We start from the raw sequence: 17,651 nt of genomic DNA on the forward strand, positions 1-17,651 counted from the left end.
CGTGATTCCTAGCATTTATACACGTAGAGCAATAGAGCATAAGCGTAGGCATATATACCTTTGGGAAGCCATATTGATTATCACAGAAACATAGTAGATATGGTAGGAATGGCTTGTTCTTGTCCTCGCTGCATCCGAGACAGTATCCGTACAGGAAGACGAATGTCGATCGCGCCCACATTCATCACGTGATCACAGCTCATCTCACGGTCGCAATGGACATCCCCTTAATTCCAGCTACTCAGTATTTCTTCTACCGCCCAGTTGCTGGCACCTGAGAGCAGCCGGTACTGCGGCGCAATATGACGTGCTCGCGGTTATGGCCATCAACGTTCAGCGCGTCCTGAACCTAACTGTCTTCACCTTCTTCTCCTTGGTTCTGTTCCTCTCCATCATCCTGACTCCCGCCGATGCGATCTACCAGTGCTACATCACGCAGCGCCTCACGAACATCTTCATCATCACCGGCGGCTACGTTGTCACCTTCATTCTCGCGGTCCTAATCTACACCACGCGTATATATACGAACCGAACTGTCCTCTCCGGCATCCCCAAAGCATGGATCCCCGTCGAGCGCGAAGACGTCGGCAAGAGTGTGCGCCGACTGGTTAAGGAGGGCCTGGCGCATAGTGCAATCATAGCCTACCAGGCTCGACCCAGGGACATTGCAGCCGACGGACATGATTTCACAGGCTACGAATCGCTCTTGGTGGACTACGACAATCCACCCTGGGGTCAAGTCGAGCACCCCGGATGGTCCTCGCCCTCATGTCCCGACCTGCCCGACCTTCCCTATCGGACTGTAGTCCAGGAACTGCCTCACCTCATCGAAGCCAAGGCAGTGTCGCTCGCTCCTCCCGACCCGATCTTCACGGCCACCCAGCGGGCGCTTCACGCGCCATTTCCCGAGACCGAAGAGTCGATTCCTGACACGCGGGTGGTGGAAGTATTACGGCGGCCGATATCGATGGGTCTGCGGGGGTATTTGCAGCATTTGACTGCGCTGAATGTGGTTGATCCGCCGGAGATTGGGATGGAATTTGTCGCTCTGTATGAGCGGGCGCGCTTTTCAACGCGTGAGCTACACGAGGCTGAATTCAGGACACTGATGCATGTGTTTGCGGAGCTCCTGAGGGGGATGAAGGTTTTGGATCCCCAGATCTTGGATGAGGTGCGGGGTGGTGGGAGTTCCCAGGCTGAGAGCGAGTCTCTTATCGGGCCTTCGGACGAGGAAGGTGAAACCGATACGGTGGACTCCTATGGCGATAGTGAAGCCATGTCGCGGGGCCGGAGTAATAGCCTGCGGCCTTCGAATGCGTCCACTTGGGACGGCGCTAGACAAGGTCGCTGGTCGCCTGTTTGGTCGAGACGCTCGGAGGCGCAGCGAACCCTGGCGCCTCCTCGGACGCCATCGATGCGGTCGCTTCGACGAGTGCAATCGAATGTATCTGGTAGCTCTGGAGGGAGCGTGATTCGCCTGGTCGAGACCCGGAGTCCGACGGATTTGCCATACGCTTATAATGTTGGCAGCAGCAGCCGCGTCGACGGTAGACCTCAAACATAGATATCTAGATAAGGATTGGAGAAACAAAAAACCAAAACCATTTTGGATAATTACACGATTGAAGATGCGATTTCTCCCTCAGATTCGCAATATGCCACTATTAGTTACACAGCGTCTCCTATTGGCCTTAATTACCCATATATCCACATGCCCTGGGCTCGCTGTGTTCCCCTCCAACGCCCAAAAAAGAACTTCCCCCACTTTCATTAATCGGCAAAGAGTTGCTCTCGCCGTGACGTAAGCCAATCGGAGGTCCGGCAGCAACCGACCACAAGCCGCATCACAACCGTGTCGGCGTGGCTTTCCGTCCTTGGCAAGGCGCGCGCGGCGATTGATAAGATCTGGCGGTTCCCAAAAGTCCGAATGAAAGAAAAAGATATTACCTTTTCTTTTTTCCCCTGCTCCTATTCAACTTCTCCTCCCTCCTTTTTCTTTCTCACCCCCTTGCTACGCTACTATATATATTCACAATGCAATCCATCCTCCAACGAGGTCGCTCATTCTTCACCCCGACCCCCTCGGCAACCCCGCAGGATAGTCCCAAAGACAGTCCCAAACCCCAGGAGGAGAATGATGATGATGCTACGCCATCGGTCGATACCCTCTTCCCCAAGACCGACCCCGCCGTGGACGGCGAGGAATGTCTGCATGACTGTGCGTCCTGCACGGTGAAATACCCCGCTAAATTCGATGTCGATCAGGAAGATACCATGTACGGGAATATTAATGGCTGGTCGACGCATGTGCTGGTTGCGACTGGGAAGACGGATTGGGTGAGGGATGTTGCGGATGAAGAGGGGAGTGTGATGGAGGCGATTGAGAAGGGGGGGTTGGTGCCTAGTAATGGGGTATGATCTCACTGCCACTGTTGCAGTTTGTTTGTCCTGGCTGCGCGAAGCTAATCGGTGTGGGGTGGCTATGTCTAGAAACTGAAATTGTCCGCCTCCAATATGCCCGTCCCGGATGAATATCATTATCATGATGCGGGGAAACAGCCTACGACTGTGTTGCTTCTGCCCAGGTTTACTATCGTCGATCATGTCACGCCGCAGCTGGCCCCGGATTTGATCAAGTATTTTGTGAATCGCTCGCCGACGACTACGACCCCGTTGGTTGGTGGAAACAACAACAACAATGATGAGAGTGAACAACAACAGCAGCAGCAGCCCTCGACTGAAGAACAACAACAACAACAAGAAGAAGAAGAAGAGAACATCACCGACATCCAATCCCTCACCTCCCTCCGCTCCCGTCCCTCCCCTCACTCCGCCGTCATCCTGCTCTGCTCCCACCGCACCCGCGACGCCCGCTGCGGACAGTCCGCTCCGCTTCTTCGCAAGGAATTCGAGCGCCATTTGCGCCATCTAGGCCTGTATCGGGACATGGATGATGAGAGGCCTGGGGGTGTGGGAATCTACTTTATCAACCATGTGGGTGGACATAAGTATGCGGCGAACGTGATCATCTATCGGAGACGGGACTTTGAGTGGTATAAGAAGACGGAGGGGACTGAGGAGGAAGAGGGTGCGGCGCAGGGTATCTGGCTTGCGAGGGTAAGACCCCAGGATTGTGAGAATATTGTGCGGTATACGGTGTTGCAAGGGAAGGTGGTTAAGCCGGGAGAGCAGCTGAGGGGTGGGTTTGATAGGGAGAGAGGGGTTACGAGTTGGTAAACGACTCTTTATTTGGGGTATATTATTGGTATATAAGAATATATGGAGAGAGGGAGGGTTAGGTTTGTATAGGATTATCATAGAAAGGGTATGGACATGGGTATATACAAGGAACCATTCAATGAACTGGGAACAAAACAACTGCTTTCGTCACTGAACTGTCTCACTGTAATAATATCACCCACTATAACCCGGCATATATCAACTATTCCCCAAAAGAACTCCAGACAAATTACACAGACCACATCATACACCCATTAAGCATAACCCTCCCCCATCTCCATCCCCATCCGACCCACGGAAAGTAATTACCCCAATCCCCATAATAGCTTTCAAAGCTTCCCCTAAAAAGTCAAAAACAAGCTCTTCTCATTACCATCAACCTAGATTAAGTCAACCAGGTAAACGGCCCCCAAACTACCTGGTTTGCTACTACAGCAGTTTACTTGTCACACGTAAAGTAAGTAACTTAGTAACTAAGCTGTCATCTCGATTTAGTTTACAAACATAAAACTACGTACCTAGGTTGATTACGATCTTCTCCCCCTTCACCGACCAACCATATTTGTCCTCGCTAATGCTTCCCGCATCGGGCTAAGATTGTCCCCCCAATACGAGCGCAATTGATCAGCAGCAAGCAGCAGTAGTAGTAGCGTAGCCTCAGGCTAGCTACTTATCTATTACTGTAAGTTGTTACTTATCCACTTCGCTAAGGGGTGGTTGGCGGCGGAGAATTAGTAACCTAGTTACTTAGTTGGTTGGTTAGACTGCAGTAGGTTAGTTAGTTAGTTAACCAGTTAGTTGCTTGGTTATGTAAGTAGTATGTATAGTTAGTATGGGTTTGGTATTGAAATACAGGTGTGGTGTGTATTGGTATCGTGACGGTTTATTTCCTTTTCTGTCTGGGAGAGTATCGATCTGTATACAGTAGTTACTTCGTTTTGATGAGGTTGAAGTGAATTTGACTGTTGTGTGATGGTTACACAGGGGAGAGTTTGTGCCACAAATACTAAGGAAACTATTGCCTGTGGGTTGTAAATAGAGCTGCCTGGTTGTTGATTTGCTTCTGCTAAGTGAAGAAGAAGGTGGTGATCATCATCATCTGTGTACGCTGTCGATAGATGATACGACAGATAGTATAGTCTGATTGATATGCACTGCAGCATCTATACCAGCACAGCATGGGCCCATCAACTACCACCACCAGCAGATGGCATCTGCCACTCTTCTTCCTTTACATTCTGTATGTATACTACATCTCCCAGCTCAATTGACTAACTGAACAACATCCAGCCTCCTCCACACCACAGGCCTATACCTCTTCACCAAAGGCTTCCTCCTCACACGCCAAACCCTCGACTTGAAAAGCAATTGCTCCCATCCTCCCATTCCCATAATCACCACCACCAACACTACTACTACAACCTGCTGGATACCCCCGACCTTCACCAAAGCCATCATCCTCCTCATCGACGCCCTCCGCTACGACTTCACCATTCCGACCACCTCCACCACCAACAACAAAACATACCACAACGCCCTCACCATCCTGCACACCACAGCCCTCACCACCCCCCACAATGCCCTCCTCTACCCCTTCATCGCCGACCCACCCACCACCACCCTCCAGCGCCTGAAAGCCCTCACGACAGGCACTCTACCCACCTTCATCGAAGCAGGGTCCAACTTCGCCGGCTCAGCAGTCACAGAAGATAACCTGATATCTCAACTCCATGACGCAGGGAAACGTCTCGTCCTGTTGGGCGATGATACCTGGATGAAACTTTTCCCGGGATACTTTGACCCTACCCTGTCACGTCCGTATGAATCGTTCCTAGTGGAGGATTTACATACGGTTGATGATGGGGTGTATGAGCATTTGGTACCTTTACTCAAGGGTAAAATTGGGGCAGAGGGGGAGTGGGACGTGATCATCGCCCATTTCCTGGGTGTTGATCACGTTGGACATCGGTTTGGGCCGGGGCATGAGAGCATGAGGGACAAGTTGGCTCAGATGGATGGGATTGTTAAGAGGGTTATGGAGAGTGTGGATGATGAGACGTTGTTGGTTGTTATGGGGGATCATGGGATGGATGAGAATGGGAATCATGGGGGTGAGACCGGGGATGAGGTACGGACTGCGTTGTGGATGTATTCGACGAGGGAGGTTTGGGGGGTTGTTGATGGTGATGGTGTTACTGGTGTTGTGGGGAGAGATACGCCGCAGGTGGACTTTGTGAGCACGTTGGCGTTGTTGATGGGCGTGCCGGTGCCGTTTAGTAACCTGGGACGGCCGATTGAGGAGGCGTTTGCTGGGAGGGAGGGGAGGGATTGGAGACGCTTGGTGGAGGTTAATGCGTTGGTTGGGGCGCAGATTCAGAGGTTTACGATGGAGTATGAGAGGTATGGATGGGAGGGGGTGGTTGGGTGGGATGGATGGTATGATGGTGAGGTGGATTTTGGGGATGAGGAGGCACTGAGGGAGTATTATCAGAGGTTGAGGGGGTATCAAGGGAGGATGCTAGAGGGGTATAGGCGTATGTGGGCTCAGTTTGATCCGCTGAAGATGGTCGAGGGGATGATGGTTCTGTTGCTGAGTGTGGTGATCCTGGTATGCCCCCAGGTGGATGAGAGGTCTGGCTTGAGGAAATGGTCTGGGATGGTAGTGGGGATTGTGATGGGGATTGTTACTGTGGCTGGTCATGTTGCTTTGGCTGACTTTGCTCAATGTTCCCTCACGGATGGTGTGATCCTGGGCGCTGCTTTAGGCAGCGTTGTGTGGAATATGTGGCAGACTGGTTTGACTATCTTGCGCAGGTGCCTTCCGGAGGGAGTTTGGAGCTGGCAGGCCGTGATGTTCACTCTACTTCTCGGCATCGGATTTGCTTCAAATTCCTACACCATCTGGGAGGACCGTGTGGTTTTGGTCTTTCTCTCGACATTCGGACTATGCACTCTTGGTGCGTCAAACCATGCAAAGGGTGTACGTGAGGCGTCTTGCTCGGCGATATTCATGCTTCTAAGTCGAGTCGTCTCACTCAGTCGGGCTTGTCGCGAAGAGCAGCTGCCATTCTGCAGAACGTCATTCTATCGTTTGGAGAGCAGCTGGGTTTGGCAGCTATCGAGCACGGTCATTACTGCCGTGGCTGTGTTATACATCACTCGACTAGCTCTGCAAGACCGTACGGCTGGAAACCTGTTCTGGTTCAGACTCGGTATACCAAGTGCGCTGCTGCTCACCACCGTCTTCAATGCCCTAGAAACAGCAAGTAACAACGACTGGCTGGCAGACCTTCTCACAGATGACATCTCCAAAACTCTGCGCATGACTGTTGCACAAATGGTGCTAGTCATTGTCTTTATCGGGTTAGCCACTGCGTTAACAACCATTCCAAGACATAGGCCACTCGAACGGGCACTCATCTTCATGACAGCAATGCTCCTTGCAGGCATTCTCTCAAGTACTCCAACAGCCGGGCTGTCCTTGGCAGTTCTCTACTACCAGCTCATTAGTCTACGGCATCTCGTGCCCAGCAACAGCTCTATCAAACCCACCATAGCAGCCCTCCTCGGGACATTACACTTCTTCAGCACCGGTCACAACGCCACCTTATCCAGCATCCAATGGAAATCAGCCTACATTCCATTCAGAGATACACAGTATCCATGGTCGCCACTACTGGTGATCGTCAATACTTTTGGCGCGCCAATCGTGGCAGCATGCGCCGTGCCTCTTCTTCACTCGGGAGACAAGCAGAGCCAAGCACACTTCCTGGCCATTCATAGCACCGTATACACTGTTTGGGCCGCTTTTACAGCATTATGGGCGTGTATCCTCCGCCGTCATCTGATGCTCTTTGCCATATTCTGTCCGAGGTTCCTGATGGCAGGGACGTTATTGGTGATTGTTGACGTTCTTGCTTTGCTGAATCCGGTAATACTGACTACTGAGTCTGGCTTACGCGTGGAAGGAAGTGACATAAACAGCTCGATTTAGTTAAAGAAGGACAATAGCTGGCGTTGACGTCAACGGAACGAGCACAATCAAATCAATCACTGTGTCTGGAGACTACCCGACAATCAATCAGGTGTGTATGGGGCAAGTCACTAGCAGTAGTGAGCCCAGCAGGCCTATGTATTGTTAGACGGCTTGTTACTGAGACGATAAAGAAGCTGGAGTTACCCGGAAGCAACGTTCACCTCCGTGGTGACGGTTGCAGTTCTACACTTCGTTAGCTAACCCGTCTTATCAAGACCTTCTAGTCGAAAGAGACAGAAAAATAGAGAAAAGGAGACACACATCCATGCACTGTCTATATCCTGGCCGACAGCGCTGCGCATCAGCCAGACCAGGGTCCTCAGACACTGCAGCGTCGACATCATTGTCTGCCTCCGCGGCCGGAGCAGCGATAGCCAGGGCGGCGAAGAAGAGGGTAAGAGGGATAGTGAAACGCATTTTGTCACTGCTTCGGTTCGAATTGTGATGCTTGAGGAAAGTGGTAGTGATGCTGATGTCGATACCGAAGGGGACAGGAGATTTAGGTGCTTTTATGTTCGAGATTCAGGTCTCGAGTTGTCTTTGTCCATGATGGATACATTCCGATGTGGTACAGAATATACTTCTATTGTCTAGATAAGTTGGCAGCTGAGCATCTAGACTTTGAGATGAGGCCGGTATATGGATAGGATGAGTGATGAGGGCTTGTTTGTGAGAGGAGAGTTGTAAGCTTACTTTCGCTACATTTTCTTTGGTGTTGACCCGCTCATGATATGCGTTGAAATTGAGATTGAACTGATATATACATACATATACCACAGAAATCAATGCATGGCAAGTACAGCAGCAGTATATATACACTCCCTATGAACGAACCTACAAGAGATCCTCAGAGCAAGATACCCCAGACCGTTCAACGCTTCCACTTCAGCCTCGGCCTCGGACCAACGACCCCTTATCAATCACCCTAATCGGAGAATACACAACACTCACACAAGGTAACACAGCCAGGTACTGAATACGACTCTTCCATGATCATGAGGAGCTTACCCCGTGGCGTGGGATTGCCATGGCGTTTAGAGGGGATTGTGGAACAGTAAGCTATCTATGTGTTTGTCGGATTGTGCCGTGCCGGTGAACCGATGGCATGCATTGAGTAGTTATGCTGTTGCTGTAGGTATACGTATAGAATGGATAGGTATGCACGTAACAATATGTTATGGATCGCTACTACAGGGGTGTGTATAGCTGCTCGATACCGAGAAGAGATAATTTATGAGTGATCAGGTGAGTTGATCATGAGACCAGCTGAATATAATGATCTTAATTCGAAACACTATGTGTATGAAATTGATTGATTGATGACAACTGACATCGTAGTACTTAGTCAACTGCTACCCTTATACCTCTACTCACTAGTATCCCTACCCTACCACTATCTACCCAGTGAAATTGGCCTAGAATCTGATAGGTAGATATACTCCCTCACACAACCACCTGGAACACACCACCATCCCCTTAGTAGACAGCAGTACACTCACTGACAACGAAGTACGGAGTACTTCCCAAATATGAGCACCTACAAAAAAAAAGAAAAGAAAAAGAAAAGATACAGCACACCCCCCACACCCATCATGTCAACCAACACTAGCTACTTAGTTAGTAGTCTACCCCATGCAAGCACTCTTATGCAAGGTACTTTTGTCCCCATCATGTCCAGTGGAAATTCAACCCAACATAGGACACTGATTGATTGACTGATTGATTGATGGCGTGGTATCTTATAATCTAGTATTATATGACAATCAATCAATCAAACTATGAACTAACTGTATAGACTGAAGTAGGTACAAGGTATAAGTATTGTATGGTCGCTACGTGTACAATCTATCTATATCCTTGTTGATTGCGCTGCGCTACTCTGGGATTGGTTGGTTCGTGTATTAGGCGGGATGAATGTTTTTGAGTGGTGGTGGCCTGGCCTCAATTTTGGTCTGTCTGTCTGTCGGTGGGTGGGTGGGTGGGTACTATGGGGTGACTGATACTTTGGAGGAGGCTGTGGGGTATATGCTAGTATGCTAGTACTTTTGGTGAATGTATGAGGCTTTTATGGATAGTTGTTCTTAATCTACTACTTTTTTCTATATGGTTTTAGGGTATACTTTTGTATTCTACCACATCGTATACTTTACTTGTAGGGTATAAACATTTATCCACTACCACAACCACAATCACAGCCCAACCCAACCCAGAAGCAATGATGGTAGTGGTGGTGGTGGCTTGATTGCTTATGCCAGCCGTGTGAGTGGTATGGTGTGCCACCACCACCACCACTACCAGCATATGAACAATCCGATATTTCCCCGACAAGCTCCTACTTACTATCTTCCTGTTTGATCAACACCATGATTGGTAGATCGATAAGGAAAAGCAACCCCATCACATCATCATCACATCTATTTGTGTTCCTTTCGCATTGTTTTTACTTTCTTGGGCTGTCATCATCCTCATCATCATCCCATAGATAAGTAGTGAGAGTAGGTATATCTATTTATATGTATATTACCATACATACATACATACACCTTACAAATACAAGTAATGGGTAATATACCACGTGTGTTATATTACATGTATGTATGTATCAACCATCTCATCTCATCTCATCCATGTCATTTCCATCTCTAAGCGAAGTGCAGTGCAGTTGCAGTGCAGGGATTGAGAGAGGAAAAGTGATATCACCAAACCAAACCAAACCAAACCAAACCAAACCAAACCAAACCAGACCTAAACTTACTACCTATCTAGACTATCTTTATCTTTTCCAATGTACTCTGTAAGTAGAACAGATAGGTAAGTCATACCCACTGTTACACTCACCCACTAGTTACTAAGTATACTAGTATACTATACTAGTATAGTATTAGTAACCAGATAGGCGACGGATTGACGATCACAACAAGGAATGAGTTAAGTTCCGTCGGCAATCAGACTTATTTTGGGAAATGAGTTGAGTTGACACTTAAGTAGTTAGCATATATTATCTAACTCTAGACTTTGGATTTGGATTTCCGATTGTTCGATTAAGTGCTAGTAGCTAAGGAAGGATTGTGGAGCCGGCAGTCGTAAGACAATATACTATATCTACTTCAGCTTACTACATAACAATTCAGATGTTACTACTTAGGAAGTAACTGAGAAATAACAATTGAACCCATAGCATAGTAGCTATTCTTGGATCCAATTCTCCTCAGTTATGTCATATCATCCTGTCATGTCAATTCTAATCCACATCCACAACAAACTGCCTACTAACTTACAATCGACTAACTAACTAATTGGATAAACTCCGGAGTCATAAATTAACTAACCACAAGGCAACCCCCGCAGCCTTCCTTAAGTTCCTTTCTATCTTCATTTATTCCCCACAGCCCATCCATCTAGACTCTTTCCTTCTCCCTCTTGCTCATAATCCCAACACGAGATCCATCATCTCACCCAGATGACACACGCAGGAATGAAAGTGGATTTCCAAGTTCAACTAATTAAAACTAACAAAACAGAGACGGTCGATCACAGCCCGTCCATCTATCTATGTCAGACCGAGACCAAGACAGACTTCTTCCCTGTCACACGGAAATGATATCCATATTGACCCTGATTCATTCATTACTCCTGCTGCTTGCTGCAGCAATTCCAACTTCCAAGTTTTGTTTCCTTTCCTTTCCTTTCTAAACTCACTAACAGATAGATAGATAGACAACTAAATCCAATCAGGTACCAACATCCCGTCCATACAACGGACATTGAACCACAAACGGATGATCCTTTAGCTTTGAACTTCAATCACAATCAATCTCTACTATCATCAGCATCGTATAACTATCTCCCCCTTCTCCACTCAATCCATTCCCATTCCCAATCTGTCTATCTGTTTGGCTGGCGCTTACTCCCGACCGACCGGTCGGTCAAGTCGCCGCGTTCTCCATTTCTGTCTCCATCCTATCCCCATCCCATACCTATGCTAACTAACCTACCCTAACCAAACCCAGTTATTGATCAAATCCGGGCACCCAGAACCTAGTCTTTAACTAACCAACTAACAAAACAATAAATCTAATCTAGTCTAGTCTAATACAGTACATACTTCCGCCCCCTCCCCCCGGCTAGATTACTTACTTACTAGTCTAGTAGTCTAGTGCCAGTCACACTACACAACAACAACAAACACAGAAACTAAACACACAAAAAACCAGTTTTTTGTCTGTCTCTCCTGTTCCACACCCCCCTAACTACTACTTCTACTTCTACCCTAACCAAGTCTCGGATTCTTTATCCCCGAGAATATGATTGATTCATTCAATTAACTAACTAAATAACTAACTAACTTATTTCTTTCTTTCGGGTCGGAAAGCTCCGTCCGGTTCTGCCCGTTGGACGGCCATCATATCTTACCGATCGGATCCGCTTCCTTTCTTTCTTTCATATTGTTCTATTCTACGTACTAATTGTCTGGAATCAGATACCAACAACAACAAAAATAAAAGTTAGTGGACGCGTAAGTAGTATATAGCCAAGAAAAAAAAAAAAAACAAAAGCGATGACAGCCATTCCTTTTCCTTTCCGTGTGGTAAGAGAAAAGAAAAAGTATCCAAACTTGGCGCATACATATATGTACAGTCGATCGAAAAGCGACCAAACGCAGGTGCCAGGTCATCGAATCAATCGTAGTCTTTCTCTCTCTCTCTCATACACACGCACTTCTCGCCCTAAGTACGGTAGACTTAGACTTATACTATCACTATCGGGCTATGGTGTGTGCGTGTATGTGTGTGGTCGTTCGGCCCACCTGCACCTTACCAAAAAGTTCCCTGTCTAGCCGCACCCCCTCCTTTCTACTCTCCCTCCCTCCTTCTCGTGTATTCCTTCCCACCCACCCCCCAGACCATATGGGCGGCTGGATGGGGTCGATCAGGCGCTACGACAGTCGTGGGTTAACTAGATAGACTTCAACCCCATGACTGGTTGGTCTTTGCTGCTACAAGCGCCATCGACGTGTGGAGCCTCTTCCCTTCCTTCCTTCCCTTTTTCCATCCCCCAACCGTTTCAGCCGTCGATCCTTGGCTGACGTTGGTTTGGTAAGTGGTAGGGGTCTTAAGGAAGCTCCTGACAGGCTAGTAGCTTCCTAGAACAATGGCCCGACAACAATGGGCGCCCCTATGTTTCTTTTTTTCCCCTCCGAGCCGAGCCAAGCCAAGCAACCACTACTACTTACTTCCTCGGTCCATAGCATCCTTGTCAGCACGGCTTTGCTTCTCTGGTAGGTGCTGATCGACGGCCTACGTCGCGCGCGCGCCGTCAGCGTCACTGGGAACAGAGTACTCCGAAGGGGGGAAGGCATTATTAAAAGCTTCGGAAATAAGTACATACACCCATGTTCTGTATCCGTGCCCGTCAGCTCGCAGCTGCCCAGCACGTCATTCAGACCCAAAGCGAACGTATAGGCTATGCTGGTATAGAAAAGCAAATTGCATCATTTGCCAAGGTATCAAGAATATGACAAAAAATAAAACCTCTTCGCAGCCTTTTGACAGAGGAGGGGCGCAGCGTAACCAAAGAAAACATCATAATCCGCAAATCTCACAAAAGGCTTTATGCCGTTGATGAAGAAAAATAAAGAAAAGCAGCGGATAAGGCGTCTGACCAAATTAAGGATTCGTAAATGACAGTCATGATAGGGCATCACTCAAAGCACAAACGCATTGTAACTCCTAGTCTGAAACACTCGCTGTCGAATCATGCAAAGGCACTCGTCGGCTCATTAGCCAACACCAAGGAAGCCCCAGTCCGTTCCCTCGGGCTGGTTCAGGATGCGGGCCGGCGGCTTGTAGTCACTGTGAGTGCTGGTCACCATCAGCGGTGGGCCTTCCGCTGTGGGTAGGGTATGGTATGGTTGCTGGAACTCTGGTGGTAGATATCCCTGACGGCCAGGGTCGTATCGTTGCTGCTGCTGCTGCTGCTGCTGCTGCTGTACAAGCTGCATGTAGTGTTGCTGAGCACGCTGTACGTCAACCGGTGACGTGACAGGGATGTGCTGAGTCACGATTGGTGGCTGTTCTTGTATGGGCACCGGCGTTATGTGTAGGCTCTGGTGGGGATAAAACTCATGAGTCGGCGTCGGGGTATGAGGGTAGTAGGGTTGCTGGGCTAAGAGATACTGTTCATTCGGCACAGGAACGGCGACTGGCCCTTGATACGAGTGCTCGGAAACCGCATCTTCCGAGGGCAGTCGGGTCAGGGATCCTGGGGGGTGGGAGCGGTGTTGGTGCTTGGTCAAGGTTGTTTTGCGGCAGAAGCTTCACGTTGTTAGAAAGACATTAGCACGAGAACCAGGCTAATGCTTACGCTCGTTCGCATGTTGGCTCTTGGCAGATATACGGCCGTTTTCCAGTATGGATCCTTCGGTGACGAGCGAGACTCGATGACTGTGGTGGTTAGCAGATGAAAAAAGTGGTGAGCTAGTTGTACATACATCAGAAAAGGCCTTGTGGCATCCTCTGTGGTCACAGACATGAGGCTTCTCTCCGGTATGCGTTCGCGAATGCACTGTCAATGCACTCCGTTGGATGAAGCTTTTGTTGCAGTCCTTGACCGTGCAATGATACGGTCGCTCATTGGTGTGTATCCGATAGTGCCTGCACAGATCTGATTTGCGATTGAAGGACTACTGCCATTAGCACGGAAACTATAACGCCTTCAAGCAAGCGATGGAGTGGAAGGTGTATCATACCTTATTACAATGCTCCCAGGTGCAGTTAAAATCTCGTCCACCACCAGGCGCCATGGTGAGGAAATGCAAGTGCAAATCAAAAGCTATTGAAGAGGTGAGTCGCAAGAAGGATAGCGGGGAGTGAGTGGGCCGGCTAGCGATAGGAACACAGGGAGCAAACAACGGATTCCAGGAAGATAAGAAGAGATGCAATGAAATGAAAACGAATCGGAAAAGAAGCAGAAAGTAAGTGGCAGCAAGGACAAATGAATTTGCAATAAAGTATGAGCAGACAAACACGACAAGAAACCGTACAGGCGACAGAGGGGGGAGGGAGAACGGATGGAAGTATGGCCCGTAGTAGTAAGAATAGCTATGGTGGAGGGAAAATAGGAGAGCGGGTGGGAGGGGAAAAGAAGGAAGAGGGAAGGAGGTCTGGACAAGCGGAGGGAACAGGAATGTCACTGCAAATTAAGTCCGACGGCATGCAGCCTCGACAGTAATCATTGGAGGTCTGGACAGGCAGGTCGATTGGCAGCCAAGTCGCAGGACCGAATGATGGATCAAATGGGGAAGCGCAGTAGTGAAGGTGGATGGATGGAGGTGAGGCTGGCCCTGGAGGTCCAGCATAGCCGACAGGGAGGTATTCCAGACGTACCTAGCAATGGATCTAATAATAATAATGATAATAATAAAAATAATAATCACGGACGAACACGCAGTGCGAAATAAAAATCAACAAGTGACGCGATGACGAAGAGGCGAGAGAGGGAGAGATGTAGAGAAGTAGAAGAGAAAGTGCAAAGCACGATCCCAACGGATTTCTCAGATGTAGTTCAGTAGTAATACTGGTCGGTCCGGGCGAGGTTGCAACGTTTCTGTGATACAAGAGACAGACAGACAGACACAGACAGCTGCTGCTGCGGGTCTCAGGCGGTTCTCCTTCCAGGTACGCAAGCCAGACCCCAAGTCAAGGGATGATGATGATGGCTGTTGGAGAAGAGAGAAAATAAAATAAAAAAGGTCGAAGATGGGGGAGAGAAAAAGACGAGAAAGTCAAGAACACCTGCTCCAGATGGGGCAGATGGAAAAGAAATACTCGACGAGCCAGATGAGGAGGATTAGTTTACTGCACGAAGAGAGGAAAGAAAAAAGAGCTAGCTGACTGGCCGATGGGATGGAAGCTCTTGTTCGTTTTTATTTTCCTCGTTTTGCCTCTCCGGCTCTCGTGAGCAGGCCGTGTAATTTTTATAACGCCGCATCGTTCTGGCTCTACCTAGTAGGTACCTAGCAGCTACTACGGGCTGCTAAGCTCCTTCACTACTGTCCAGCGGTAATCAAATAATAAATTGGAACCTCCTCTTGGTCTCCTCCTGCCGGTGGAGCTCCCCTCTGGCCAGTAACCCGGCCGGGCTAGCTTGAGACTTGGCCACTTTTTTTCTCCTGTACCCCTACCCCTACCCCGGAAAGATCGGGTTATACTATGTTGAAGTATTTCCTTTGGACCACTTGTGGGATTTCTTTCACCAGACCGACATGGACACAAGCGGAAATTAGAATAATACTAAAAACAATAAAGAAAAGAAGAAAAGAAAAATTCCACACCCTATACAAAAGTGGAGGTGAAAGACGAAGAAAAAGAAGAAATCAAGAGTCAACGTTTTTATTTTTGTTCTTATTTTCTTTTTTTGTTAAGTATTTCTTACCCCATCGTTACTGAACATGGGTTTACCATGTTTACCTACTACTGTCAACCCTGGAGGTCAGGAGGGAAACACTCGGTATCAAACGAGGTATCCAAGTACTAGGTACATACAGACTTACATACTTACATACGGGCACCAAGCAGTGGCACTTTAATTAGGAATCTCTTTTAGACTGACTGACAGGCCAAGGCTATCTGGGTCCCGCTTGTCGATTTGATGTTCGGGAGGGAAAGAGAAGAGGAGGGGGGAAGAAAGAGTGGAAGTTTGGAGCTAGCAACCCCCAGACAAAGTTACCCAAGACCCAAGGTTTCCCATCCTACTGAACCGTCTTCCGGTCAAGATGGCTTTGGGGGAAGAGGGGAACACCGATCCCCACCCTGTCCGCTTGTGCCTTAGAACGCTGAAAGGTTAGGATATAGACTCGGCCAATCATCGGCGACCGAGAGAGAGCCTGGCCTTGGAAGAAATCTACTAGTCTAAACATGGTCTAGTTGCCTGCATCCTGGCTGCAAAACCTCGACGGACCGCTAGTATCGCTTACTGTAACGGGATTGTATCGACCATCTTTCGCGGGTCAAAATTACTGACAGGTACCTTGACACGTACGTCCCTGGTACCTTCCTCTTAGGTACTTCCACTAGGTAAGGGTACTCAGTGGTAGTAGGTAGTTGCCCGTCCATCTTTTTAAATTACTTTTTCTTCTAATTCACTCACCACAAGTCGATGATGCTAGAGGAGACGGTAGTTCGCCATATAACATTCTGGATAGAACTACGACCGAAGACAATTGCACGGCGCTCCAAAGGAGTCAGAGCTGAGGCGGATCACAGCATGGTCACGCCAATACAACAAGCAGTGTCTACGTATGGGATATTCTGTACGACAGTGAAAAGGGAGGTAGGAGTAGGTATGTGTAAGATGGAAGGTCTGATTAGGTCGTGGGCTAACCGATGGAACTAACTTAGTACTACTTCGTACCTACCCAAAATGATCATAATCTATTCCTACTCTCGTACTGACTCCAATTATGACTATTACTATGTACATTGTCGTTACTTATTTTTATTTTTGTTTTTCTATTTCATTCATGTAATTCTTGCTTTCATTGATTTATTTATTTTTCTTGCCAAGATGCCGGGAAAGGATATCCCGTCAATCCTTGTACCAAGGTGGTAGGAGCCATGCCCTCCAAACAATTGTTGCTGGAATTAAGTTCCTGACGGCCCCTTCTTTACCCCCCAAAAATGATCATGATGTCGGCCGTCCAGCAAAAAAGGCATCAACAGAGGGAAGAGACGGAAGGGGAAATAAAAGACAGAGAAGAAAAAAGTATTGAAAGCCAAATGGGACAAAGAACAATGTCAGACCAGCCGGCCGACCAGGCAGCACAGATCGGAAATTATCAGCAAGGGATACCAGCGATGCAACAACCGAAAAGTGTGGCTTTTCCCTTCTGGGCCGGCAGGTATTATGCTGAAACTGGCCCAGAGCAGCAGCTATCCCCAGGGTCTGCTATCGGCCTCACTCCAAACCACAATCGTCCTACTCACCTTACCTACTTAGGCAGTAGATCTCCTACTGGCAGTGGCCATGATACCTTCATCTGTTGCTATTGGACGTACTTCTGGGCTATCTTTCTTGGGAGAAACAACGAGGACAACGCCCCCAACGCCACGATATTCTCGGTGGCTCCATGATGCGGCTATTCTACCGATTCGATTGCTGGATGACAGCCAGCCGTAAACTCAAAGGGAGCGATTCATCAAGCCTCTATCAGCTGTTTTGAGTGATATTGATGCCTTTGTTCACTCCACGTGGCGGCTTCAAGAAATTCATCTGGATCGCGGTCTGTAATGCTCCATCAGTGATGGGTCCCCGACAAGGGACCAGCGGGATTCACTCGTCGTCCCGTTCCCCCTCCTTCCGCCCGTCCACGGCGATA

At 48.4% G+C, this 17,651-nt stretch overlaps 6 protein-coding genes across 6 annotated transcripts; 4 read left to right on the forward strand and 2 right to left on the reverse strand.

Annotated features, from left to right (window-relative positions):
- The first annotated feature begins 250 nt into the window (after positions 1-250).
- On the forward strand, positions 251-3,376 carry BO88DRAFT_440794 (uncharacterized protein). The gene is made up of 3 exons (XM_025709828.1): positions 251-1,547; positions 2,111-2,412; positions 2,491-3,376. Exons 1-3 carry the CDS (start codon positions 320-322, stop codon positions 3,235-3,237), a joined length of 2,277 nt encoding a protein of 758 aa, XP_025567371.1. The 5' UTR covers positions 251-319; the 3' UTR covers positions 3,238-3,376.
- Positions 3,377-4,418: 1,042 nt separating this feature from the next.
- On the forward strand, positions 4,419-7,234 carry BO88DRAFT_468143 (GPI ethanolamine phosphate transferase 3; the record flags this gene model as incomplete). Its single annotated transcript, XM_025711546.1, has 2 exons — positions 4,419-4,480; positions 4,531-7,234. The coding sequence occupies 2 exons, from the start codon at positions 4,419-4,421 to the stop codon at positions 7,232-7,234; spliced, it is 2,766 nt and encodes a 921-aa protein (XP_025567372.1).
- Positions 7,235-7,286: 52 nt separating this feature from the next.
- On the reverse strand, positions 7,287-7,693 carry BO88DRAFT_449450 (uncharacterized protein; the record flags this gene model as incomplete). Its single annotated transcript, XM_025710496.1, has 3 exons — positions 7,287-7,368; positions 7,421-7,459; positions 7,548-7,693. The coding sequence occupies 3 exons, from the start codon at positions 7,691-7,693 to the stop codon at positions 7,287-7,289; spliced, it is 267 nt and encodes an 88-aa protein (XP_025567373.1).
- A 4,055-nt stretch (positions 7,694-11,748) lies between these two features.
- BO88DRAFT_100520 (uncharacterized protein) lies at positions 11,749-12,172 on the forward strand. The gene has a single exon (XM_025701189.1). It carries the CDS (start codon positions 11,835-11,837, stop codon positions 12,111-12,113), a length of 279 nt encoding a protein of 92 aa, XP_025567374.1. The 5' UTR covers positions 11,749-11,834; the 3' UTR covers positions 12,114-12,172.
- A 637-nt stretch (positions 12,173-12,809) lies between these two features.
- Positions 12,810-14,078, reverse strand: BO88DRAFT_468150 (putative C2H2 finger domain protein; the record flags this gene model as incomplete). Its single annotated transcript, XM_025711547.1, has 4 exons — positions 12,810-13,590; positions 13,640-13,719; positions 13,767-13,958; positions 14,025-14,078. The coding sequence occupies 4 exons, from the start codon at positions 14,076-14,078 to the stop codon at positions 13,056-13,058; spliced, it is 861 nt and encodes a 286-aa protein (XP_025567375.1). The 3' UTR covers positions 12,810-13,055.
- A 2,989-nt stretch (positions 14,079-17,067) lies between these two features.
- On the forward strand, positions 17,068-17,406 carry BO88DRAFT_449452 (uncharacterized protein; the record flags this gene model as incomplete). Its single annotated transcript, XM_025710497.1, has 1 exon — positions 17,068-17,406. The coding sequence occupies one exon, from the start codon at positions 17,068-17,070 to the stop codon at positions 17,404-17,406; it is 339 nt and encodes a 112-aa protein (XP_025567376.1).
- Positions 17,407-17,651: the final 245 nt, after the last annotated feature.

Source organism: Aspergillus vadensis (assembly GCF_003184925.1).
Source record: "Aspergillus vadensis CBS 113365 unplaced genomic scaffold BO88scaffold_2, whole genome shotgun sequence".
Classification (NCBI taxonomy): Eukaryota; Fungi; Ascomycota; class Eurotiomycetes; order Eurotiales; family Aspergillaceae; genus Aspergillus; species Aspergillus vadensis.

Bases quoted from the DNA above. Each gene is read 5' to 3' on its own strand.
- BO88DRAFT_100520 (XM_025701189.1), top strand. From the start codon at position 11,835: ATGACAGCCATTCCTTTTCCTTTCCGTGTGGTAAGAGAAAAGAAAAAG.
- BO88DRAFT_440794 (XM_025709828.1), top strand. From the start codon at position 320: ATGGCCATCAACGTTCAGCGCGTCCTGAACCTAACTGTCTTCACCTTC. The intron at 1,548-2,110 runs GTAGACCTCAAA...ATAGTCCCAAAG, and splicing joins CAGCAGCAGCCGCGTCGACG to ACAGTCCCAAACCCCAGGAG. The intron at 2,413-2,490 runs GTATGATCTCAC...GGCTATGTCTAG, and splicing joins GGTTGGTGCCTAGTAATGGG to AAACTGAAATTGTCCGCCTC.